The sequence below is a fragment of the Ursus arctos genome, unplaced genomic scaffold (assembly GCF_023065955.2).
Source record: "Ursus arctos isolate Adak ecotype North America unplaced genomic scaffold, UrsArc2.0 scaffold_37, whole genome shotgun sequence".
Classification (NCBI taxonomy): Eukaryota; Metazoa; Chordata; class Mammalia; order Carnivora; family Ursidae; genus Ursus; species Ursus arctos.
The window spans coordinates 5959711-5985838 of NW_026623053.1; the positions used below are offsets into that span (position 1 = coordinate 5959711).

A 26128-nucleotide genomic window follows, 5' to 3' on the forward strand; every position below is an offset into this window, starting at 1 on the left:
GGGAGGAGGGGGGCTTCAGCTTTGACACTAAAATTCTGTGTCTCGGCACAGGGAATTGGCTCACCCTTCTGGTACCTTTGTTTTCTCTCCTTCTGACCAGGGCTCAGGGAGGACACCTCACCTCTCTGGGCCTCGGCTGCCTCCTCTGTGGATGTGGGATGCCCTGGCTCCCACGGCTCTGACACAGGGGCAGGGCCTCCCTCCTCCCGGGAGCTTTAGGACAGCCCCTGGCTGGCGGCGGCGGGAAGGACAGGGCGCAGGCAGAGTCTGGCGTTCATGTTTATTGCAGGTTGGCAAGAGTGAGGTTCCTGAGGCGTGTCACTCCTCCTCATGCAGTTTTTGCTGAGAAAGGAATAAAAGGTGTGAGGTGGCAGCTGGCAAGAGGGAGGAAGGGTGTGGGGAGGAATCTCTAGGGCTTTCAGGGGCCTAAAGGGGAGGCCTTTAGAGGGAGAGGTTCTGGCCTCAGGGATCTTGGGTCTCACAGGGCTCCTTGTAGTTTAGGGAGTGGGACTGGGCTTTCTTCAAGGGCTCCAGTCCGTATGCGCTGCTCAACCAGGAAGGGGATTCTCAGGTAGGGGTGCTGTGGGACCCCCAGGTCTGTCACAATATAGGGCAAGGAGGGCCCATTCTGAGGGGCACTGATGCTGGCGGACGTGCTGACACGGGGCGACCAGTGAGGCCCAGCGGAGGGACCCACCTTGGCGCCGATGTCCCGGCTCTTGGCCCGCAGCTTGTTGACCTGGGACTCGGCGATGTCCGCCCGCTCCTCGGCCTCATCCAGCTCGTGCTGCACCTTCCGGAACTTGGACAGGTTGGTGTTGGCCTGTTCCTCCTGTGGGGGTTCAGGGATGGGAGGATGAGGTGAGAGGCAGGAGCGGGGGGGCGGCGTGGAAATTCCCAGCCTCCCAGTCGGAGGGATTCCCTGTCCCTGAGCCAGGAGCTCAGTGCTCTCGCCCCTCAACTATGTTCCTGCGACGGCCTTGCCAAGGGTATCCTGCTCCTGGCTGGCACCCTCCTCAGCTCGCCCAGCACTCAGAATCCTGCCTGGCCACCCACTGCCCGAGATGATTTATGTGCTGTCTGGTCCTCTCCCATTCAGAATCCAGCCTCACAGCCCCTGCCCAGCGCTGATGCTGACAGATACTCCCGGCTCTGGGGTTTCTGCACATGTGTGCTCATCGACACCTTACTTTCACACATTTCTGCCCACCCAGTCCTGCGCCCTACGGTCAGGTCCACGATTCCACAGCCACCTTCTAGCCTTCGGCGCTGTGTGGCTCGGGGGCCCTGCTTAGCGGCTCCACTGCCTTCTCTCCGGTCTGCTGGTGTAGGGGTCCTAAGCAGTTTGTAGGCATCGCTTTTGCTCGCTCAGAGCGCCTGACCCAGCTCTGAGCACGCGGGACACGTGAAACAGCTAGTCCCCGTGCCGGGGCCGACGCCCGTTGGTTCCCACACCTGGGAGGTATGTTGACAGAGTGGAGAAGACCATGAACTCACCGCCTCCTCGGCCTGGCGCTTGTAGGCCTTGACCTTCAGCTGCAGCTTGTCCACCAGGTCCTGCAGCCGCAGCAGGTTCTTTCTGTCCTCCTCCGTCTGGGGGCGGGGGGGGGGGGGAGCAAGGGCAATCATTGTCCCCTCCCTCACCTTGGTCACTCTTCTCCCCAGGCCTTAGCCGCCCCTCCCTCCGTTGGGCCCGGTCAAGGAGGGGCGTTGTTGGGGCTCCTGCGTGGCACAGCGGTTAAGCGTCTGCCTTCGGCTCAGGGCGTGATCCCGGCGTTACGGGATCGAGCCCCACATCAGGCTCTTCCGCTATGAGCCTGCTTCTTTCTCTCCCGCTCCCCCTGCTTGTGTTCCCTCTCTCGCTGGCTGTCTCTCTCTCTGTCCAATAAATAAATAAAACCTTAAAAAAAAAAAAAAGGAGGGGCGTGGTGGATTCCACCTCTGCCTCCACTTCTGGTCAAAGGTCCTCAGTCCGGATCTAAAAAGCAAAGACGGCTGTGGCCCTAGAGCTGGAAGTGGGGCAAGGGGCCCAGAACCAAATGGAATTCCTTCATCTGATAAGCTGGAGGCATTGAGGCTGTTCCAGCCCCAGCTTGGAGAACCACAGACGCTCTCGGCCAGTGGTGTTAGAGTGAGTTGAGAGGACCAACGAGGAACACAGGATGAAGGGGGAACTGTCATAGACCATTCTAACCTATCCTATATATATCGTACTGGGCAGATTTGGGCACCAGGATCATTGGCTCTAATGTCACCTGATCATGTCTATGTCATCGTCATTGTATGTGCTAGGGTGCCACCCCCACTTAGGAACACGATACACCTGCTGTTCTCCAGCTGTATCTCTTTCTTGTGCCTCATATCCAGCTGTCAAATGGACCAATACCCCGTTTCTCTGTCCTTCCTTCCCAGGCGCACTGTGAAAATAACAGGTCAAGGCCAAAAGCTCTGAGCTACAAAGGTGCAGGTCTTAGAACATTTTGGGATCATCCTTATCTAAGGCCATCTATCTGTCGTCCCACAAGTTCCATAGAAGGTCTGAGTCTTTTCCCATCTCTGACTTTTATCCAGAAAGTTCCATACTATGTCCTTCCCTCTTGGGCCGGTAGAAGGATTCTGCGGACTGTCCTAAAGCCTTCATGGCACTTTGGGTTCTTAAAAAAAAACCCGAGGAAATGCTGGTTAAAAGAGCTTTCAGGAAGTAGAGGCAGGTTCTCCACTCGCTAGAAAAAATCATGGACTCAAGCCAAACGGACTCAAGGGAATGTGAAAGAAAATTAATCTAAAGACAGCTTCTCAAGAAGTCGGTGCCAGGGGGTTGACTGGCATTCCCGGACAGTGGCTGTGCGTGGGGCCCGTGTGGGCCGGGAAGGGGGGCAGGGGAAGCGAGTTCACATCCACTCTTGACTGCCCCCCAGAGCGGCCACCATGCCCGCACCTGGTAGGTCAGCTCCTTGATGCGACGCTCACTCTTCCTCATGCCCTTGACCGACTCCACGTTGCGCTTCTGCTCGGCCTCCAGCTCGTTCTCCAGCTCCCGCACTCGGGCCTCCAGCTTCTGCAGCTGCTTCTTGCCGCCCTTGAGGGCGATCTGCTCGGCCTCATCCAGCCGGTGCTGGAGGTCCTTGATGGTCTGCTCCATGTTCTTCTTCATGCGCTCCAGGTGCGCGCTGGTGTCCTGCTCCTTCTTCAGCTCCTCCGCCATCATGGCAGCCTGGGCACAGAAGACGGTTCTAAAAGAATGGGGCCCAGGGCCCCTTGTCCCTCGAGGGTCACCGTTTTCCTGATCCAGCGTTTGTTTCTGTGCAAGTCAGCTCAGGGCGCGGGGGCCTAGCCGGGACCTAGGGCCCTTGCTCACGTCTGCGGTGGGGGCAGAGGGGAGCGCGCACTCACGTCGGTGATGGCCTTCTTGGCCTTCTCCTCGGCGTTCCTGCACTCCTGCACCGCCTCTTCCACTTCTGTCTGCAGCTGGGACAGGTCTGACTCCATCTTCTTCTTCTGGCTGATGAGGCTGGTGTTCTAGATACAGGTAGAGAAAACCATCCAATATATCCTTTGTTACTAGATTCTCCACGTTTATCCACAGAAAACTAAAAGTAGTCATTTTTAATTTATTTTTCATTATTTAGTTTTAAAGATTTATTTATTTGAGAGAGCGCATGAGTGGCAGCGGCAGAGGGAGAGGGAGAGAGAATCTCAAGCTGACCCCATGCTGCGCGCAGAGCCCGACATGAGGCTCGATCCCACGACCCCAAGATCATGACCTGAGCCACAAACCAAGAGTGGGAGGCTTAATGGACTGTGCCACCTAGGCGCCCCCCAAAACTAGTCATTCTAAAAGAAATGTCTTGCTTTTGTTTATTCCTTGTTTATCTGTTGTATCTTTGTTACTTTACATTCCATGTTTTGTATCTGCTTTTCTTTTTCCTATGAAAACAGATATGTACTAGATGTTACATCTAAAATTACTCAGCTCAGAAGAAAGACTTCAAGCAGCAAAAAGTCTGCAGTTCTACTTCTGACTCTTTAGTAACGTGTCTATTCAGGAGCATGAAAACAGTCCAAGGAAAATGGGAACAACTTTTTTTACCAGGACGATATCCTGGAAATGATTAGAGTTTCAGAAAGAATGTTGTGGAGTAGGGAGGACGGGAGGGGTCAGTGCATGATGTCATTCCCACACGTACTAGATTACAGAAGAGCGCCCCACGGGACCCTGCCGTGCGATGGCCACAAAAAATTCATTGCGGAGAACAGCTGGTGACAGGGCGTATGGGACTGCGGAACAGTGGCGTTCCATCGAGAATTTAGTTTGCATGTGGATGCATTTGTGCTCCTTTAAACTCCCCAGATCTCGTCTTGACAGAGCCAGCTGGAGGCTGTCCTCTAGATCAGGGATGCCAAATTCCAGCAAGCATTGCACGACTCCCAGATTGGTGACTTTGCTGGACACCCCCAACCAATCACGGCACCATTAGCTCTGAAATGCAGGCCCCCTTGCTCAAGGGACTGCTTCCGGCAGCCAGGACCAGCAGAGCAGGGGTGGCCCAGGAGATGAAGTCGTTGGCCATCCCTCACTCAGGGCCTCCGGTTCAGAGCTGCCGGAGGCCTGCCGGACTGCCCCTCGGTGGCAATCTCCGTGTGGCCCGGGCCGCTCACCTGGGAGTGCAGCAGCTGCACCCGCTCGCTGGTCTCGATCAGCTCCTGCTCCGCCAGCTTCCGGGAGCGCTCGGTCTGCTCCACCACGGCCCGCAGCTCCTCCAGCTCGGCCTGCAGCAGGCTGTTGCGCCGCTCCACGATGGCGATGTTCTCCTTCAGGTCGTCGTTGGCGCGCACCGCGTCGTCCAGCTGGATCTGGGTGTCCTGCAGACCGGGAGGGCGGGCACGCCACAGGGGTTGGCCGGGGCCCATCAGGCGGCCGCGGGGCGAGGCCGGCTGCCGGCGGGGAGCATCAGGATGGGGTCGGGCTGTCCCCGCAGGAACCGGGAGGAGCCCGCTGCCCGCGCCACCGCCCAGCGCGGCCGCGTGGACGCCAGCGCGCACTGCGCGTGCGCGTGCGGCGACGTCCCGCCTCGGGAGCGTCCCCGTACCTTCAGCAAGCTCTGCAGACCCTTGACTTGCTTCTGGGCCTCCGCGGCCATGCGGTTGGCGTGGCTGAGCTGGATCTCCATCTCGTTGAGGTCGCCCTCCATCTTCTTCTTCACCCGCAGGGCCTCGTTGCGGCTGCGTGTCTCCGCGTCCAGCGAGGTCTGCAGCGAGTCCACCACCCGCAGGTGGTTGCGCTTGGCCTGCTCCATCTCCTCGTCCTTCTCCGCCAGCTTGCGCTCGATCTCCGCCTTGATCTGGTTGAACTCCAGCTGGGCGCGCAGGATCTTGCCCTCCTCGTGCTCCAGGGAGGCCTGGCAGGGGGTGGGGAGAGAGGGTCCCAGACCCACTGTCAGGGCACGGGGCGAGGTGGGGAGGGAGGCCAAGTAGACACAGGGTATCAGCCAGGACTACAGCTTGGAAAGGAAGGTCTGCGAGAAGGCGCAGGAGGTGGGACCTGGCTCCCAGGATGCCCCGGGCTTCCTCTGTCAAGGAAAGGACTTGGACCTCCCACCTGCCAGGACGGTCTAGTGCTTACACCGCATAATCCTGACCTTCTAAGTATCATGGAAAGGGGGAGGTTTTTATAACCACATATGCAAACTTTATTTTTGTTTCCTGGGTCACTTACCCTTCAGTGAAAAAAGAAGCCCCCAAACTCAGGGCTCTCCCTAGGTTCTCTAAAAATGAACAGTAACAATAGCAAATACGAATTATGTGCTTAAGTTTTTGACCTCATTTAATCTTAGTAACAATCATGCATAAAATCTTATGGGTATGTACAATTAATTCCATTAGAAATAAGAAGAGGTTAAGAAACTTGCCCAGTGACAAAGTGGAGGTCCTGAAGCCAAGTTTCATCCTCAGATCTGTGTGAGTCTGAAGCCCACACTCCCACCTACTGTCTGACGGGTTATTACGATGACCGTATTTCAACTTTATAAACATGGTAGGAAACACAACCTTTTGGCCTGTGACCAAACTGTGATGTTTTCCCTGGTGCAGACCTTGGCTTTGGAGGCAGTCATGGGTTAGTGGGTAGACTGAGAAAAAGGAGCTCACAAATTTTGTCTTAGGGTCAGTGTCACCCCCTGGGGTGAAGGAGAGTGGGGAGTCAGAGACAAGAGGGAGTGGGGAGGAGAGGGTACGAGGTAGGGGTGCAGGCAGAGCCAGGCTCACCTCAGCCTCCTCCAGGGCTGACTGCAGTTCCAGTTTCTCCACCTCCAGCTGCTTGCGGACCTTCTCCAGCTCGTGTGCATTCTTCCCTCCTTCTCCCAGCTGCTCGGTCAGGTCGGAGATCTCCTCTGGGGGTCAGAGGGCCAGAAAGCTCAAAGCCTGAGCTCTCCCTGCGCCAGTGTGGCCCTCCCTGCCCCCAGCCCCTCCCTGGCCTCTCAGGCCCCAGCGCACCCTGAAGGTTCTTGTTCTCCCGCTTGAAGGTCTCCAGGTGCTCCAGGGACTCCTCATAGGCGTTCTTGAGCTTGAAGAGCTCTGTGCTGAGGGAGCGCGCCTCCTTCTGCGAGGACTCCAGCTCCGACTGCGACTCCTCATACTTCTGCTTCCACTCGGCCAGGATCTGTGGGGACCCGGCTCACTGCACAGCCCCTAGCCCCAGCCCCCCTCCCCAGGCCCCTCGGCGGGGCTCAGCCTCCTCCCCGGCCCCCCAGGAGGAGGTCCCTGGCTTCATGGTGATGCTGGCCTCCCTGCTGTGCCCCTGGTGGAGGCTGCCAGCCCAGGCCCACCTTGTCGAAGTTCCTCTGCTTCTTGTCCAGGGCCGCGGCGGCTGCGTTGGAGCGCTCCACGTCCACCATCAGGTCCTCGATCTCGTTCTGCAGCCGGTGCTTGGTCTTCTCCAATGAAGAGCACTTGGCATTGACGGCCTCCACGGCCTCCTCGGCGTCCTGCAGCCTCTGGGCCAGCTTCTTCCTGCCCGGGGCGGTTAGTGTGTGTGTGACTCTACCTGGGAACAGCGGGAACCCCCTCCTCCCCAGACCAGGTGACACCATCCACCCCCCCCCCCCCCCGCACACCTCCTTGGGACCCGGAGCAGCCCTTCAGGCCCGCGCCCCAGCCTCGAGGGACCCAAGCCTGCAGGCAGGTGGACCAGAGCGTCCCCCCGTGTGTAGGGGCACGTGGCGGCCTCCAGCCCTCCCCGCACCAGGCTGATCGATGGAAGCTCCTCTGACCAACAAGCTTTTTGCTCGTCTTATACGCGAGCGCCAGGTATAACCCGAGCCAAAAGCTCGTGCGTCACAGGAAGTAAGTCAGGGCCAGCCAGCTTCACTCAGAGGCCAGGATCCAGGCTCCCTTTCAAGCACGTCGATTAACTCCACCCCGACTTCTCCCACCCTCTTCAGGTCTCCTTCCCGTGCCCGCTCGGCCTGCCCCCACCCCAGGTCCTCCTGCTCCTTCCGCCTTTAGAATCAGGGTGGCGGGCCGCTTGGGACTCACTTGGCTTCCTCGAGCTCCTCGGTCCTCTGGATGGCATCCGTCTCGTACTTGGTCCTCCACTGGGCCACCTCCGAGTTGGCCTTGGACAGGACGCGCTGCAGCTCGGCCTTGGCCTCCGTCTCCTCCTCGTACTGCTCCCGCAGCAGGTCACAGTCATGCCGGGCTGACTGCAGCGCGTGGGCCAGCGCGTTCTTCGCCTGCGGGGGGCGGGCACTGGGAGGAGTGCTTATCTCCGAGGAAGGTGAGAGGGAATGCCCCCCCCCCCCCCCCGATCATTCTCTAGATCCTTTTCAGATGCATGAACTTCAAACAAGCCCAGCCTTGCTCCTTCGGGGTGAAGGCTGGTGTGGAATCTCAGCATCTCGGAGTAGCTTTCCAGCTTGCCCACCCCACCCCTTGCAAATAAGGAAAGAAGCATTCGATGATGTTCAGGCGTGGCTTAGCTGGAGGATAGAGGAAACTAGACTGGGGGGCCTTTCCACCACAGACAGAGGCTTCTCTCCAGCCTCCGGGCTCCATCCCTGGTGTTGATGTAATTTACCCAGGGCTGCCATCAAGCCTGTCCCACTGTCCCCTAGCTGGGCCTCACCTTGCCTTCCTCCTCCAGCTGCCTCTTGAGGTCCTCCAGCTGCTGGGTGTAGGAGAGCTTGCCTCGGGTCAGCTGGGAGATCAGGGCTTCCTTCTCATCCAGCTGCCGGGACAGCTCACCTGGAGGTGGGAACAAGAGAGAGTCTGTGGGCTGTGGAAGGCGGCAACTGGTGCCTGACCCTAGGGCTGGCGCAGGGCCGGTTAGGGGCACCCACCATTCTCGGTCTGCAGCTTGGCTCGCTGGGTAGCGAGGTCATTGAGGGAGCGTTGGGTCTCTTCCAGCTTTGCGCGGTACTCATTGGCTTGGTCCTCCAGTGTCCGGGACACCTTCTCCAGGTTTGCCTTCAGGCATAAAGGGACAATTGATCATGGAGAAGGGGCTGGGTGGACAAAGGAAGGGAGGGTCAAGGTGGGGAGAGCACAGGGTGTAGGGGGGTGAAACGGATAGGTGTGGAGGGCGCAGTCTGAAAGGGGTGCGTGAAATAAAGGAGGGAAGGTGAGGAGCTGTGGGTGGAGGCAGGGAGGGCGAGGGAGAGAGCAAGACAGAGAGCAAAGGGTGATGCAGGAGTGACAATGGGAAGACAGGGCCGAGAACGTGGAAGGAAGGCCGCTGTGGGGGATAAGGGGGAGAGGAAGGTGAGCAGGCGGCCCACCTTGGCCTTGATGATCTGCTCCATGTTGGAGGTGACATCGTCCAGCTCCAGCTTGAACTCGCTCTTCTCCTTCTCCAGCTTCTGCTTCACGCGCTGCAGGTTGTCGATCTGCTCGCTCAGCTCGGCCACGCTGTCCGCGTGCTTCTTGCGCAGGGCCGCCGCCGTGGCCTCGTGCTGCAGCGTGGCCTCCTCCAGGTCCCGCCTCATCTTCTGGAACTCGGCCTCGCGCTTCTTGTTCATCTCGATCTGCACGGACGTGGCCCCTCCGGCCTCCTCCAGCCTCTCGCTGATCTCCTCCAGCTCCCGGGACAGGTCTGAGCGCAGCTTCTCCACCTTGGCCCTGGCGGTGCGCTCGGCCTCCAGCTCCTCCTCCAGCTCCTCGATGCGAGCCTGGCCCGGGACACGGAGGGCTCAGACCCACCGCCCGGAGCCGCCCATCGGAGCCCCCACCCCAGAGCTCTAGAACATTCATGTCCCTCTAGAGCAATCGGTCTTAACTAGGGAAAGTTTTGTGCCAAAAGGAATAGTTGGTGATGTCTATACCCACGTTCGCTTGCCATCTAGTGGGTGGAGGCCAGGGGTGCTGCTAGACATTCTGGAATGTATAGGCCATCAACAGCAATTTGGCCGAAGCTGAACCCTCAAGGCGTTTCGACCCAGTCTGAGAATCTGCAGCCCTGAATCCTGAGAATCTATGTTCTGATGGGGATTTGGAGATCCTGTGAGATCCTGAATCTCAAAGATTCTGCAGGTTCACTAGGCTCTGCTCTGCTAAATGTAAGGCAGGAAAGCCCACGCTTGTATCTTACAAATATTTGCAACAATATGCCTTAAGACAATCAAAACTTTTGTAATCTTCCAAGTTCAACACAAAGTCCAGGCAACCATATTCTTCGCTTTCTAGGGCTTGCCTTATTTATGTCTGGGCTCTGTTCCACCTTGACTATTCCCTTCCAGGCCAGGGGAGTACTAGCAGGTTGCCCTTATCATCATCATGCCCCTACCTCATTTTTTGGCCTTAGCCTTGGCCTTGACTAAATTGGGAAAATGTCCCATCTGTCATTTTGGTCTGTTCCCTGACCAGCCAGGAGCAAAGGGGAGCATCGATCAGTGGGATCCCTGCATCGGTGCTTGTGGTTGTATTAACGGGATGTGTGTGGGTGGGTCCGGGGAGCAGGAGAGAGAGGCCCACCATGCCTCTGCTCCCAGGATGAAGAAGGCGGGGCTGTGCGGGAGACCTTGGGCAGGAAGAAGGAGGAGCCACAGCCTGTTGCCAAGACCTGGTGAGGATAACAGCACTGTTGTTGAGGATCTAAGAGCCAAAGAGTCTGTCTTGACCCAAACAGGAGAACCTGGAGGATGTCCTCATATTCTCGCTAAAACCCAGAGGAGCACTCTGGGAAATGGGAGGGCAAATTATCACCAAAGGCAGGCCAGCCCCTGAGCAGCTCCCCACATGAGTGGAACTGTGTCCATGCATCACTTGTAGACCGGAATGCTGGCGGGGCGTGGCGGGGGGTGAGCTGTCTCCAACAGCCACTGTCTGACCAGCAAATCAGAGGCTAAGGCCCTGCCCCCAAGAGCTGATGCCTGTTGTCCTTGGGGCCACTCTGTCCAGACCTGGCCATGCAGCTTCCATAACTATAAGATGGGGGTGGCAGTGCCTGCCTTCCTTGCTTCCAGGGCTCTTCTGACAAACACAGGACGAAAAGCTCATTAAAATTCAGGGGTGCACTAAAAGTAAGGGAGACTGTGGCTATTAATTTATTCTCCGCCTGGAGAGGGATGAGAAGGCCATGGAGAAAACAAAACACCTTTTTGTTAGTGGCTGGCTGACTGCTAGCTGACAAAGTGGTTTTAGAAGCATTATCTCCCTGGTCCTCTGTAAGGCAAGTGTTATTATCTCATTTCACGGATGAGAAGAGAATTGGAGGCTCGGCAACAGGAAGCGACTTGCTCAGGGTTGTAGGAGTTGACTGCCTATCATGGGATCAGTACCTGGGAAGAGTATGATCAGAGCACCCCATAGGGAGGGGCTCCGTGAAGGCCCTTCGCACCCCCACGCAGAGGGGAGAAGTACCAGAGGAAGGGTGAGACGAGAATCGAGCCCTGTCATTTGCACTGGAGCAAAATACCCACGAGGCAGGGCGCAGGTCAGCAAGACAGCCCTTTTAGTAGGCTTGTTTGCCTCCCCCAAAAAGCCTGCTAAAATAAGACATCGTTGCTTTAATGGGTGAAGGCCAGTGTTCCCCAGTGCCGGGTGAGGGCTGGTGGGATCTCCAAGGCTGCCTAGAGTTCTAGATACTGTCTAGAACTCTAAGCAGCGCCTGCATCCTCAGCTCCTCACCACTGAGCTCCCCATTGGCTGCACCGCGAAGAACTTCACCTGATTCTCCTTCAGTTTCTTCTGCAGCTGAAGGGCCAGTGCCTGTTCGTCCTCAATCTTACTGTTCTGCTGATTAATGTCAAACTCTTTCCTGGAGGAGAAGTGGGGGGGGGGGTGAGTGACAGGTGGTCTTCCTTCCTCTGTACCCATTCTCTTCTCTTGCCATGGCATGCCAGGACCAGTCCCCTCCCCCCTGCCCAGAGGGTGAATGCAGGAGGGTCGTTTGACCTCCTCATTCACACTGTGCCCAGGACGGTCATGGCCAGTGGGGGTGCAGCACCCTGTGCTCTAACCCTCAGGCCAGACATCTCCACTAGCCCTCCCTGGCCAACCCAGGCTCCTACTTCTTGATCTTTTCTTCCAGCTGCAGCTTGTCATTCTCCAGGTCCATGATGCTCTCCTGGGTCAGCTTCAAGTCGCCCTCCAGCTTCCGCTTTGCTCGCTCGAGGTCCATGCGCACCTTCTTCTCCTGCTCCAGGGATCCCTCCAGCTGGTGGGAAGAAGATAATAAACAAGGTGTAGAAAACCTGAGATCCACAGTGTAGGCTCTTCTGCTTTCTTCTAAACTCAAAGCCCAGTGAGATTGGAGGGCAAACCATCAGAGAAATCCCTGCAAGTACAAAAAATTCTGAACCCCAGCCTAGTGAGGAACTGCAGAGAGCCCAGAGGCCCCAGGGGTCATAGAAGTTGGTTTAGGTATCAGGAACCCCTTGGCCATTGATGTTGCCTGCAAAATCCTGACCTGAGAGAGACAGAGCATGGCTCTTACTACTCACATCGTCCACCTGCTGCTCCAGCTTGACCTTAGACTTGGTCAGTGTGTTGACCTTGTCCTCCTCAGCCTGAAGGTCATCTAGGGCCTGCTGGTGGGCCTCTTGCAGAGCCTTCTTCTCCTTGGTCAGCTTGGCGATGATCTCATCTAGCCCAGCCATCTCCTCTGTCAGGTTCTTCACCTGTCGACCAAGAACCCCATCTCCTTTAGGGTCAGAGGTCATTGGCCTGGAGACATCTATGGGGATGTCCAGTGCCAAGGACCAGGACCACACCGTGGTCTAGGAATCCTGAGAAGACCTGGGCTGGGGCCAGAAGGAGCTGCCCTCACCTTGTTCTCTGTTGCATGCTTCTCCTTCTCCACCTTGGCCAGCGTCAGCTCCAGGTCATCGATGTCCTTCTTGAGCTCAGAGCACTCGTCCTCCAGCTTGCGCTTCTTGGCAGTGAGCTCCGCATTCATCTCCTCCTCGTCCTCCAGCCTCTCGTTCATCTCCTTCACCTTGGCCTCCAGCTGGATCTTGTTCTTGATCAGCTGGTCGCAGCGCTCCTCTGCGTCATTGAGGTTGTCTTGTTCCTGGGAGAAGAGGACAGAGAGGAGAGTTGGTGATTAAAGTGAGAAGAGATCCAGCATCTTAGTTCCTGGGGACGAGATGGGCTATAATCCAGGGGAGGAATGAAGAGATCATCGTGTGGCCTCACCGCCTGCACTTGGAGCTGGAGGTCGTTCTTCTCCTGCAGCAGGGACACCATCTTCTCCTCCAGCTCCTTGCGGCGAGCCTCCGACTTCTCCAGCGCCTCTTTGAGGCGCGCAAACTCCTCCTTCATGGTGGCCATCTCCTTCTCCGTCTCCGCGCTCTTGAGCAGGGGCTTGATCTTGAAGTAGAGCTTCATCCACGGCCAGTTCTTGACCCCCATGAAGGCCCGGATGTTCCACTGGATTACCAGCAGGGCATCCCTGGCAAGGAAGCACGGAGGCAGGAAGGGGCACTCTGAAAGAGTCCTTCCAGAGCACGGGCCCAACTGCACTCGGCTCCCAGCCCCTCTAAACAAGCTCATGGGCACCTGAGGGCAGGAGCCCTGTCTTGTTACCTTGATACGCACCCTCACTCCAACATTATCACACTGAACGTGGAAGTGCTCAATAAATATTTATTAATTAATGCAATGAAAGGGCAGTTTATGTCTTCCCTACTGGGGCGTCAGTAGTAATGAAAGCTACACCACTCTTTGAGTGTCCACTAAGTTCAGTGTTTCTAATCCTATAAGAACCTCAGATATGTTAAAAAAATTATATTTCACATGTAAGAATATCTATAGTATATATGTAAGTTATGAAGCATGAAACAAAATGACGATTCATGAGCCTATCAATCCTTCAAACAGCAGCTAGAGCATTGCCAGTGTTGGCTCTCCCTGTGTGCTTCTCCTCATCCCCTTTCCTGGTCCCCCTAGCAGAAGCAGTCATGACCCTGAATCTTGTGTTTTTCATTTCCTTACTTTTTCAAAACATACTTTAACCATATATGTGTATGTCTTTTTTTTTTTTAAGATTTTATTTATTTATTTGACAGAGAAAGAGAGCACAAGCAGGGGGAGCAGCAGAGGGAGAGGGAGAAGCAGACTCCCCACTGAGCAGGGAGCCGGATGCGGGGCTCGATCCCAGGACCCTGGGATCATGACCTGAGCCAAAGGCAGATGTTTAAGTGACTGAGCCACCCAGTCTCTTTAAACAGTATGTCACTATTTTTTATTATCTCTGAGTTTTATAAAATTGCATTACACTATAGGTATCCTTCGGTGACTTGCTTTTGCTCACTCAGCAATATGCTTTTGAGGTTCAAACATATTGTACCATGTGGTTGTAAGTCCCTTCCTTTCATTGCTTTATAATATTCCACTGAACAACTGTACTATTATTTACCCATCCCCCTGGAGATGGAAATTGGAGTTGTTTCCAGATCTTTGCTATTTTGGCCAACGCTGCTATGAAGATTCTTCTTCGTCTCATGCTGCACGTATGCAGGAGTTTCTGTGGGAATGACTTGGGAGTGGAATTGGAAGGTATACAATTGTCCATCTTTTTTTGGGGGGGATCTCTATGCCCAAAATGGGGCTCAAATTCATGACCTCGAGATCAAGAGCTGTGTCTCTATGGACTGAGCCAGCCAGGAGACCCTGCAATTGTCCATCTTAAAAGATAACGATAAATTGCTTTCCAGGAGGGTTGTGCTAATTTACATACTTGTAAGCCGTGGGTCAAACTTCTTGATTTTTGTCAAGCTAGTGTTTTAAATGGTTTCTCATTCTTTACGCGGATTTTTCTTTTTTAGAAGAATTCAGAATGAGACCCCGCGTGGTAAAGTCACTTGCTCAAGCCAGCTAGTAAGTGGTGAAGCCAGGATTTGAACTCAGGTCTCTGAGTCACACCAGTTAGCTCTGCTTGTCTGCCTTTTACATGTCTGGGAGAGCCTCGCCCTTTCCCTCGCCTCACCTGCGCTCCACCATCTTCTTGAACTCAATGCGCATGAGCAGGCCCCGGGCTTGGGCCTGGATGCGGGTGATGATGCGGCTCAGCCTCTCGTCCCGCATCTCCTCCAGCAGCCCCAGCAGCCCCGCCTTGAAGAACACCTGCAGGCAAGAGGGCTGCAGCCTCAGAGATGGGTAGCCGGGGTGGAGGAAGAGGGTAGGAGGCTCCCAGGGGAGCCATCACCCATCTATCCTAGACTTCAACGTGAAATATGAAAAACAAGACAGAAAGGAGGCCTGGGTCCCAGCCCTTGGGTTAATACAGGAAGCCAGAAATCGGAGGCCTGCTTTCCAAACTCCCAGCTGCTCCGCTCAAGGTGGCTGCACGTTCCGCAGCTCCACCCCGGGGAGCTCTAGACCCACCTTGGTGTGGCCAAACTTGTACTGGTTGTGGTCAATGTCCAGGGAGCCCAGAAGCTTCTCTGCCCCTTTCCTGCTGTCAATGAACTGGCCCTCGGGGATGGCTGCTGGATTCAGGATGCGGTATCTGGAGAGACAGGTGCCCCGAGTCACCCACGTTCTGCACCGATCTGCTCTGCCCACAGCATTCGGGGCCACCTGGGGACTCCCCTCCCCACCAAGTCTGCGCGGGCTCCCCCTGTTCCCTGTACCCACCTCTGCCGGAAGTCCCCGTAGAGGATGCGGTTGGGGAAGCCCTTCCTGCAGATGCGGATGCCCTCCAGCACCCCGTTACAGCGCAGCTGGTGCATGACCAGGGGGTTGTCCATCACCCCTGCAGCGGGAGGAGAGGAGGAGACGAGGAGACGGTGTCAGCCTCAGGGCAAGCGGATGCCAAGCGCCCTCCCCAGACTAGACCCTTCCGCATCACTCACCTGGAGCCTTCCGTTCGTTGGGGATGATGCAGCGCACGAAGTGAGGATGCGTGGTCCTCAGGTTGGTCATAAGCTTATTCAGATTCTCCTGGGGGTGGATGAGAGTGGGGAGTCAGGAGCCACAGGGACCATCTTTTTGGTCCCTGAGCCCTGGGCCCCTGACAACCTGTCTCCAGAATTCTCCCAGGGACCAAGAGTTGTCACATAAGTTAGGATGTGAGTTCAGGCTTGTGGAGAACATTCGTGCCCCAAATGACCACTCGGCAGCTTCTTTCCTCCCCAGACTCAGAGAAGCAGATTAGGGCGACACAGCCACAGGGTCGGGCCTGCCCACCGCAGGCCCCCCTAGCATCTCTGGGCCCTTCTTACCCGGTGGAGGGCTGACACTGTCTGAAAGGATGAGCCCTTTTTCTTGCCTCCTTTGCCTTTCCCGCTGTCCCCTAATAACAAGAGAAGGGGTGAGGAGCCAGAGTCTGAAAGCGGAGGAACCCTCAGGCAGGGGCAGGGCTCTGCCTCTCACTAGCGGTGTGACTTCACAGAGTGATTCTCCACGTCTCAGTGTTCCCACGAGGAGAACAGTAATTGCCCCTAAAAGCTGGGAAGGAGGTTAGGCAAGCTTGCTTGCCCCAGAGTAGGTGCTGAGATAGCGTAATAGTATGAGTGCTCTCCCCCCCTTCGTGCTTGCCTCTTTCCACGGTCTACCTTCCTTCTTGCAGTTCTTCCTCCTCGTCCCAAGCCACACCCTTTCTCTTCCTTCTCTGAACGGGACACTCACCTGTGCTACCAGATGTTCAGTGGTCTATGCTGGGCCCGGGGCAGTGGTGCGTGCGCCACCCTCACTCACCTCCGGTTGTTCACAGTCTTGAGGAGACACTCGACACGTACACCAATATCCATCACACCAAGTGGAAAATGGCCCTTCTACAGATCAGCTGCAGAACGACTGCTGTGAGATCTCCTGACCCCCATCCCATGGCCTGTGGGCTCCCTTCTGCCTCGAGAGTCCTGTGCTTTGAAGCAGTGGGACCCTGGCCCCTGGCAACTTCAGAATTGCTCTGGCCCAGTGCAGGGGCTGCCCTCTTACCGACATCAGCAGAAGCATAGGAGGAGAAGAGCGTGGCCATGAGCTTGAGCGAGGACTTCTGGTACAAGCCCACCACCGTCTCGTTGAGCGGGTCCTTGTTCTTCTCCAGCCAGCCCAGGATGTTGTAGTCCACGGTGCCGGCATAGTGGATCAGGGAGAAGTGGGCTTCCGGCTTCCCCTTGATGTTGCGTGGCTTCTGGAAGTTGTTGGACTTGCCCAGGTGGTTGTCATACAGCTTGGCCTTGAAGGTCATGTCAGTGGCCTTGGGGAACATGCACTCCTCCTCCAGGATGGACATGATGCCCATGGGCTGAGAGCAGAGAGGGAAAGTAGAGAGAGCATCACTGCGCGCCCTCCCTGGTTGCCAGAGTCCCACACCTGCCAGAGGAAAAACTACAGCCCAGTAGAGCTGGCAGGCTATAGAGTGTCTGTGCAAGCACCTCTTGTCCCAACATAGGAACCTGATATTCTCAGAATTAACCTAAATCCAATTCTATTCAGATCTGGCCTATAACCTCTTTCTGCCTCAGTGGACCTCGTGAAGCGCCCTGTGCTCCCAGCTGCCCTGCCAGGTCCCCAAGGCCCTGCAGCAAGTCCCTTCTTCTTGGAAGCCTCCTTGCCCCAGGAACAGGTGTGTGTCAGAAGTGCCAGACTATGGGGCAGGCCAGACCTCTGCCTATATGGTGGGATGGTGAGAGGGGTCCATTCTGCTCTTCAGAGAGTATGGTGGCTCTTGACCTTTCTTGGGGCGGGAATCCTAATGACAATTTGATTAAACTTAAGATGCCTTCCGGGAAAAATGCATGTAAACACGTGTGTATGTGTGCACACACATACACACACACTTTTCTATGTAATTTCCAGGCGATTCTGAGATCTCTGGGAGAGCAGCATCCTGCAAAGCCACCCAGAGCTTCTGGGAAGATCCTGCTTTCTGAAGGGCACTGGCTGGCTGGGTGAGGGTAGTTATTCCGGGCTCTGGTCCGTACTAGCAAAATGCAAAGCGAGCACTGGGAACCTCACACCAGCTCCGTTCTCGTCTCCTCTGAGTCTATGGACAAGAGGGGCTGAAGACAGGCTCCTTCTCAGCTATCAGGAAGAGGGTGGGAAGCCAAATGTCTCTAATGTCAGCCTAGGATCTTTCCATGGACGACGCTTCTCATGGGCTGTCAGCGGGCCAGGAGTTCTCTCACTACATCTCCTTCTTCAGACTCTGGGAGGTGACCGCCATACAGGACAAGGTCTTACGTCCCGGGAGAGGAGAACGGGGCTCATCCCATGTACGCTGGTGACTTCACAGCGGCTAGAAGATGGATCTGAGAGAGGCTGGGGATTCTGGGGACTCTAGTTTCTCGGCTGTAGAAGGGACCATGCTGCCACTCTGTCTGGGACGCCAGGCAGCGGGGGGAGGCCGCACCTTCTCGATGAGGTCGATGCAGGCCTGCAGGTCCATGCCAAAGTCGATGAACTCCCACTCGATGCCCTCCTTCTTGTACTCCTCCTGCTCCAGCACGAACATGTGGTGGTTGAAGAACTGCTGCAGCTTCTCGTTGGTGAAGTTGATGCACAGCTGCTCGAAGCTGTTGAACTGCAGGGGCGGGGGTGGAGCGGGTCAGCCGGGCAGGGGTTGGGGGGGCCGGTGCGGTCAGCCAGGCCCGCGCCGAAGCCCAGCCGGGGGTGTGGCTGGTCCCCTCCCCCGTCAGGCCAGGGAGGGGGAGCTCCCCTGGAAGACGGGACGAGGCGTCTGCCACCCCTGAGCCCCACTGCCTTTCCCGCGACTGGCCACGATGGTCACAGGTGCGAACGAGTGAGGCGCATATGTGCCTGGGCTCCCCCCACTCACGTCGAAGATCTCGAAGCCGGCGATGTCCAGGACCCCTATGAAGTACTGGCGTGGCTGCTTGGTCTCCAGGGTGGCATTGATCCGTGTCACCATCCAGTTGAACATCTTCTCGTACACGGCCTTGGCCAGTGCCCCGATGGAGTAGTACACCTGCTGTACGCTCTGCCCCTTGGTGACGTACTCGTTGCCCACTTTCACCCGAGGGTGGCACAGCCCCTTGAGCAGGTCGGCTGAGTTCAGCCCCATGAGGTAGGCGGACTTGTCGGCATCTGGTGGAGAAGGAAAGAGGTAGTAAGCAAGGACTTTGGGCAGACCCTCTTTTCCTGATCCAGGGCCAGAGCCTTTCTGAAGCATTGCGTCCAATGGCTCTCACTAAAGAGTTGCAAATCCAGGCCTGGAAGGGCACGAGGCTTGCCAGGGGCACGTAGCCAGTGTGCAGTCAGGCTGGAGCCTAAACTTCCTAGTCTGCCCAGAACCTCCCACCACCTCGCACTTCCTGTCGCCTCTGTCTTTAACATCTGCTCGGTGTCCCTGGTCCAGGCCCTTGTCTAGCATTGCTGTGAGCACGTTCTCCTGTCTCCAGGGCAGGGACTGTGGCTGACAGAGGAGATGTGCTCTGCTCCCTGCCTCCTTTGCTCCCGTCCCAGGATCTGATCCAGGACTGGGCCTGTTCCACTCTTAATCCACGTGGTGACCAACTTGAAATCAAGGTTCCTAACAGCATGTTAGGCACCGCCCCCCCAGCTCTCCACCTGTGCCACCCAACATACAATCTCTATTTGGCAGAAATCAAGAGGAAACTCTTGATTCAATTTCAAGAGTTTTGTGATAGCTGATGACACGCTATCATGAAACCCAGGCTTGGCATTCTGACACAAAGAAAGGGTCCTTGAAGGTAGGCTAAGAGAAATGTTTTTGGGCATTTATCTAGTCCTGTTCACACCTTGACATCTCCTTCTCAAAGAATTCTTATAACAGCCCCAGAGTGAGCTAGAAAGGACTGTTCCATTTCACTGAGGAAGAGACTGAAGCCCAGCGAAGTATGTGACATATTAATGCCAAGCTATACCCTGACCCCGGGCCCTCCCAAACAGAACCCGGCACGGGGCCTGAAAGGGGCTCATGCAAGGGCTGGGCACCCTCCATGTACACACTGCAGTAACGATCGAGATGTGCAGGGCTCAGAGTCTGTGCTTTCCTGAGCTTGGATGAGTCTTGGGCCCAGGAGGAGACGTCCCCAAATCACTTCCGGTCAGTGCAGCTGGGGTTGAAGTGTCGGCAGGACTGTGGGGGACCTCTCTGTCTGCCTGCCTCTCAGACCTCCTTGCCTCTCTCTGGCTCTCACCCCACCCATCTACCCCACAGGCCTCAGGTCCCCAGGAACCAGCCTGTCTGGGGACAGTGGGTGGCCTCTAACTAGGCTCCAACGAGGAGAAAGCCTGGAGGTAGGGCTGGGTGGTGTGAGGGCCCTACTCCTGGGACGAGGTACTGCCCTCTGACCACGTGCTTTTCATACTTGTGGTTTCCCCCCCACTTTCTCTATCATGGTCCTAACAACCTTAATAAACTAGGTTGTCAGCCTAGCTCTTCAAGAATTGTTGAAAAGTGCCACTTGTGGACCCAGCACGGGAGACCCTGCTCCCAGTGGACGCTCTCCTCATGACAGGCGAACACCCAGCACCTCAGGCCTTTTCAACCCCTGCCCGCACCTTCGGTGCCATCCGGCTCGGCCTGCTCCTCCCGCTGCTTCTGCTTGAACTTCATGTTCCCGTAATGCATGATGGCGCCCGTCAGCTTGTAGACTCCAGCTTTCTCCTCAGGAGTGAAGCCCAGCACGTCAAAGGCGCTCTGAGACAGAGCAAGAGAGGCAAGGAGGGTGGTTGAATTGGTGGTGCAAGGACCCCTCGAGAGCTCTCACGCTGCCTCCTCACTCACATCCGTGGCCATGAGCTCCTCGGAGTCGTCGATGGAGGCCACAGACACCTCTCCCTGAGACACGAAGGCGTAGTCGTAGGGGTTGTTGGTGACCAGCAGCATGTCTGTCCAGGCAAGGAGCAGGGCAGGGGACAAGGGGATGGGAGAGGGCAGGGGATGGGCGGAGAAGGGTTGGGAGAAGGGCATGGTGGGGGTGGGGCAGGGACAATGGAGGAGAGGACCAGGAGCAGGGAGAGAGGAGGAGAGTCAGCAAGGACCATGCAGAGAATCCAAAAGACATGAAAAAGTAGGCAGGGGACTGGGGAGGGAGGACAGTGGGAGAGTGACACCTGGGAGCAGGGGAGGCACAAAGAGGAGAAGGGGAAAAACAACCAGGAAGAGGAGAAGAAATATGACAAAGAAAAAGCGGGAAGGGAGGCAGGAGGAGACACAGGCAGATCTGAGATGGGGAAGGAAGAGAAGACCTGAGCAGACTGAAGGAGGAGGGAGGTGAACAGGGGCAGGTGAGGAGAAGGAAGACACCCACCCTGCCTGGGGAGGGCAGGGGGGCATCGAGGCATTGCGCAGGCTCACCCAGCAGCTCTGGCTTCTTGTTGGACAGGATCTGGTAGAAGATGTGGTAGTTCCTCTCAGCCTTCAGCTGGAAGATCACCCGGGACTTCTCCAGGAGATCTGAAGTGAGGAGAAGGGAGGAAGGCAGGTAAGCATGGGGAGAGAGTCGGTCCAGCAAAAGGTGGAGATCAGGGAGAAAGGCTCTTATAGCAAAAAAGAGAGCCATGGGAAGAGGAAAGAAGATGGAGGGGGAATGCTGAGATAGGGTGGCCCGGCTGGGAAAGAAGGCAGAGGCGGAGGACACACAGGGGTGTGCAGGGCTCCCTGCCATACTCACAGGTCTCTATGTCTGCAGAAGCCAACTTTCCAGTGGCTCCAAAGTGGATCCTGATGAATTTCCCCTGGAGGTGGATGGGAGAAAGAGTCAGGGAACTGGCCAGAAGGGACAGAATGAAGATCTTGGACCTCAACACAACCCAGAAAGCCCTGGATAGTTCTGGAAATGTTAATGACCTACTTGGTGTCCCAGTTTAGTATCAGTAAGACAAGGAAAAGGATGCCTATCTCTGTATTACTAGGTATCCCTGAGCAGAAACAACAACACGGGAATGAACACAGATACGATGCCTCCTGTTTGTACCTCTGCTGTGATCTCATTAATCCTTTCAGTAACATGCTCTGCTCCACAGATAAAGGAACTGGGACTTAGAGAGGTGTGGGGACTTGCTGGGCAGGTGGGAAGCTGGGAATTGGCTCCAGCACCTATGCTGTCTTCCCACTTCCAGTGTGGAAGAGCTTTGGAAAAAGTCATTCGGAAAATCGAGAATGTGACAAAAATCAGCCCCATTATTTGGCTATGGAGTAGCTATGGCGACTCTGGGTCTCTTTTCTTGAGTTCTCAGACCTCAGGGAGCCGGGCTGAGTCAGGATGGTTTGAGAGAGAGAGAGAGAGTGTGTGTGTGTGTGCGCGCGCACGCGTGTGTGCAAACACACACACTTATGCACGTGTGCACGCTTGTTGATATCCCAAAGCCAAACGCAGGATGGCCAACTGGGTGTAGTGACTGTGGACAAAACAGCACCCCCTTTTCTTGTCGAGGCCAAATGAGGCCAGTTGGCAGCTGTCAAAGGCACTCACGAAGCGGGAGGAGTTGTCGTTCCGGACGGTCTTGGCGTTGCCGAAGGCCTCCAGGGCGGGGTTGGCCTGAATGATCTGGTCCTCCAGGGTGCCCTGTGAAGGCAGCAGAACCCCGTTTATCTTCTGTCCACCTCCAGCAGTGGGGAGGGCAGGGGGTTGCTCTGGTCCTGGGGAATGGGGGTGGGGCCGGATGGACTGCAGGTGGGTCTGTGGCTCCAAAGGGCCGTATTCGGTCATCAGAGTGTGTGTCTCCTGCCAGGAAGGTCTTGAGCGCTGGGCTCAGTGGTGCTGTCCCCACTGTTTCCTAGGGCAAGGCTAGAGGTCACCTGGGTCAGCCTGCCCCCAGGTCCCCTCTGCTGAGCCTGTGGCCCACCCCATACCTTGTTTGCACTGGCATTGTCCTTCTTGCTACGGTCACCTATGGCCGCGATGCTGGCAAAGTACTGGATGACACGTTTGGTGTTCACAGTCTTCCCTGCACCGGATTCTCCACTTGAGGCAAGAGGGACCCATCAGAATCCAAGATTTCCCCTGTGCTCTATTCAGAGTTCAGCTCACTGCACCCTCCTCTCTCAGAACCCCAGCCTTCTAACCTCCTCCACCAGCGCCCAGGGCCCTGCAGAATTTGCATATCATTGTAGGTCACCCTGACCCCCGTTTGAGAGCCCAGCTCCCCTGCACTCCTTGCAATCACAACCTTAAACCTTTCCTCCCCTCTGCACCCCCAGGAATCAGCCTGGGTCCCCACCAAGTCCCTATGTGGATGGATGGCATTTGCTCACGTGATGAGGATGGACTGGTTCTCCCGATCTGGAAGAGAAAAGAGGAGAAGCAACAGGGTCAGGTCCACGGGGACGAGGCTGAGGGGGCACAGGTCAGGGCTGCCAGACTCACCTGTCAGCATGTACTGATAGGCGTTGTCGGAGATGGAGAAGATGTGGGGCGGCGCCTCACTCCTCTTCTTGCCCCGGTAGGCGGCCACGACCTCGGCGTTGTACACTGGCAGCCACTTGTAGGGGTTGACGGTGACGCAGAAGAGGCCCGAGTAGGTCTGGAGCAGGAGAGAGCGCAGGCATGAGGGGCTGGAGGGGGAAGGCTGCGGCAGGTGGTGACAGGCAGGGGAGTCCCTGGTCACCCTAGCTGGCTCCTCTCTTCCTGCAGCTGACCAGGGATAGGAAGGGGGCAGAGGGGAGCTGCGTCCCTTGAGAGAGTCCTGACCCCCCTCGCCTTGAGAGCGTTGCCTTGGCCTACATTTTTTTTTTAAGATTTTATTTATTTATTGACCGGAGAGAGACACAGCGAGAGAGGGGACACCAGCAGGGGGAGTGGGAGAGGGAGAAGCAGGCTTCCCGCTGAGCAGGGAGCCCTATGTGGGGCTCGATCCCAGAACGGTGGGATCAGGACCCGAGCAGAGCCGAACGAAGGCAGACGCTTAACGACTGAGCCACCCAGGTGCCCCGTGCCCTGGCCTGCTTTGGCCTCCATCCAGGGCTGGCGTCCTGCCATGCACACTCACGTAGATCATCCAGGCTGCGTAGCGCTCCTTGAGGTTGTAGAGCACGGCGGGCTCGTGCAGGAAGGTCAGCATGGCCATGTCCTCGATCTTGTCGAACTTGGGCGGGTTCTGTTGCATCACCTGGTCCTCCTTCACGGTCACCGTCTGAGGAGGGTGCATGGACGGGGATGACCACACTCCCACCAAGACCCTTGCCCGTCTGTGCTCACCAGCCTCACCCACCTACCTCTTCCCAGAACATGGGCCAGGACCTGGCCTCGCTCCCCCAACTCTTCTCTGGCCAGCGCCCAAGCCCTGCCCCATAGCTCCCCCCTAGTGCTTTCCCCCAGACAACTTAACTGCTCACTGTCCCTCCCATCCTAGGTCTCTGTGTCTTGCCAGTGGCCCCAAGGCTTGTGCCCACGAGCAGCACGTTTCTGTGCCTGCTTCAAGCATCTAGGGGCAAACTTGGCGAGGCTGGCAGCTCTCCAGTCTGCGCACACACCTTACCCTGAGTCCTGGGGGCGTAATTGTGGGCCTCAGTTGCTCAGGGCAATCCTTGCCCTGCTGGAAAACATCTCACCCACCAACCCTCCCCTCCCCATTGGTCACCATCAGTGTGGTTCGATGGGCACCCGTCAGGTCACCATGCCCTAATGCCGTCAGATCCTGCAGGCAGGTGTTCTAGTATTGCTTTTGACAGCGGAGGGAGCTGGAGCTAGAATAATCGCCAGTGTGGTAGAGAGCCAGCGGCAGAGCTGGGCCAGAGTCAAAGCCCCCACAGGCTGTGACCTGTTGTTGGGACCCAACATTCAGTCGGCACGTCTGAAGGCAAAAGGCTGTGAGCTGCTGCTAGTGACCAGTGGCCATTCTCACGGCTCGCGTGAGGAAGCAGGTACTGAAGACTTCTGAGCGCTAGTCACCAACCCCAGGACTGAGCGCTCAGCTCAAGAATTCCTGCTTTTTGTGTTCATCTGGGTCAAGAGTTTGCTCTTGGTTTGCGTGAGGTGGGTTTGAGGGAGTTGATCCGTAGAGGAAACCGAGGCACAGAGAGGAGGGATACCCATTCAAGAGGGAACTTTGCTTGATGCTGTGTCTCTGTCTTCCTTATCTCCAGGACCGCACTGGTTCCCCGAGGCCGACACCAGTGGAGGTCCCCCCACCCCTACCCCAGCATCCTCTGCGGCGAAGGGCACGCATCCCTGCTGTGGTGCCCTATTACACCTGCTCGGTCCATCTGAGAAACGTCAGAGTTCTCACCCAAGCGCCGGCTTCCTCAGGGGGCGTGTCCTGCCCTCCCGCGGGCTTTGGCTCTTCTCCAGAGCCCTCAGCTCTCACGGCAGGTGCCCCCCCCGCAACCCCCCACCAGACCTTCTCTCCCTTTCCCTGGCACTATGCCCCACACACCTTGCCATTCTCTGTCTCAGCAGTGACCTTGCCCCCCTCCCGGGACAAGATCTTGGCCTTCACAAACTCCTCCTTGTCGTCGGGCACGAAGCACTCAGTGCGGATGTCGAAGGGCCGGGTCTGGGCCTCCAGACGCTCCTTCTCTGACTTGCGGAGGAACTGGGCTGCCGCCCCAAAATCGGCCATCTGGGCATCGGTCATTTTGGTGCTTCTCTGCGGCTGAGACAGGAGGGCCCAAGCCTCAGCAGGTGGCACTGCCCTCCGCTCTCCCACTCCCGGCCACACCTCCTCACCACCTGGCCCTGCGGTCTTCCCTACCACCGAGAAGATCCCGGCCCGGCTCCCCTCCTCCCTGTGCTTTGACTTCTGCGTCCTTTGCCCTCTGACACAATGCTGAAGGAGAATCCCTAAGGGTCTGCACAGGGCAGGATTGGCTGGAGTTTAAGGGGAGGTGCTGAGCTGCCAGCTGCCTGGTCCGGCAACCTGGCTCCCACGAGAAAATCGGGGTGGTTCTCACCTGGTTATCTCTTCACAGAGAATCCTGAAGACTCTGGACCATGGGTAGAGCCACCAGCCACGAGCCACAGGCAGGCAGAGGGAAGACCGGACGAGGAGAGAGAACAGTGGAGAAGGGCCATCGGGAGAAGTGAGCCAGGAGGATCCACCCAAAGAGCCGGACAAGCAGGACAGACCGAAGTGAGAAATTGGGGAGAGAGAAGAGGCAGAGTCAGTAAGGAAAGGACGCAGAGTTAGTGAACGCGCCCGGTGGAAGGGGGGTCGAAATTGGAAGTAGAGAGAGGTGAGGAGGTTAGAACACCGGCCAGGAAGGAAGGGCAAGGGGGACAGACAAAGAGGTACCAGAGTGACAAGTATTGACAAAGACCAGGAGACAGAATAAAACCAGACAAAGAGCAGAAAGGCCTCCAAGGAGGGAGGAGGATGGAGACAACATGGAGGATACAGAAAGTGGGGGGCAGCAGAGGCAGGGAAAGAAAGGCAGATTGGAGGAGAAAAGAGGTTTCTGGCTTTTCCTTGGGAACCTCCCCCTCTGTCAGTGGGAACTTCCCAGGGTTGGAGCAAAGCAGTTCTGGCAGAGCCCTTGGGCCTCAGACCAACCTGCACCCCACTCCCTGAGAAGGCAGAATCCCTCAAGGCTGGGGCTCCAAGGACTGGCCACAGAGTCCCCCAAACTCCCTCTTACCTGGTTCAGAGGAGTGTCTGTCTGTCCTGGGGAGCCATCTCCTTTATATCCCGCTGCCCCCACCCCCTGCCTAAATTTGGAGTCCTTCCGGAGGGACCCTCCCTCCCACCTCACATCCCTCCCAGCTCCTCCTCCCTTGATCCCTTGGCTCTGGAGGTGACAGGAGGACAGCAGGGCCTCTAG

At 56.6% G+C, this 26128-nt stretch overlaps 1 protein-coding gene across 1 annotated transcript; it reads right to left on the reverse strand.

Moving 5' to 3' along the window:
* Positions 1–261: 261 nt before the first annotated feature.
* On the reverse strand, positions 262–25358 carry MYH6 (myosin heavy chain 6). The gene is made up of 38 exons (XM_048225499.2): positions 25262–25358; positions 24745–24963; positions 23359–23502; positions 22737–22893; positions 22625–22652; positions 22223–22334; positions 21843–21935; positions 21042–21105; positions 20726–20824; positions 20153–20256; positions 19927–20065; positions 18218–18486; positions 17792–17962; positions 16375–16684; positions 15660–15730; positions 15291–15378; positions 15073–15190; positions 14821–14944; positions 14423–14559; positions 12631–12886; positions 12263–12505; positions 11937–12113; positions 11505–11650; positions 11161–11251; positions 8775–9164; positions 8337–8463; positions 8123–8241; positions 7534–7730; positions 6825–7008; positions 6493–6658; positions 6265–6389; positions 5091–5399; positions 4660–4863; positions 3394–3519; positions 2939–3214; positions 1498–1593; positions 698–832; positions 262–342 (listed from the first exon to the last, which is right to left on the reverse strand). The coding sequence occupies exons 2-38, from the start codon at positions 24943–24945 to the stop codon at positions 319–321; spliced, it is 5820 nt and encodes a 1939-aa protein (XP_048081456.2). The 5' UTR covers positions 24946–24963; positions 25262–25358; the 3' UTR covers positions 262–318.
* Positions 25359–26128: the final 770 nt, after the last annotated feature.

Bases quoted from the DNA above. Each gene is read 5' to 3' on its own strand.
- MYH6 (XM_048225499.2), bottom strand. From the start codon at position 24,945: ATGACCGATGCCCAGATGGCCGATTTTGGGGCGGCAGCCCAGTTCCTC. The intron at 23,503-24,744 runs GTGTGTGGGGCA...CACCCTCCTCAG, and splicing joins CTGAGACAGAGAATGGCAAG to ACGGTGACCGTGAAGGAGGA. The intron at 17,963-18,217 runs GTGAGTGGGGGG...CCGCCCCTGCAG, and splicing joins CCGGCTTCGAGATCTTCGAC to TTCAACAGCTTCGAGCAGCT.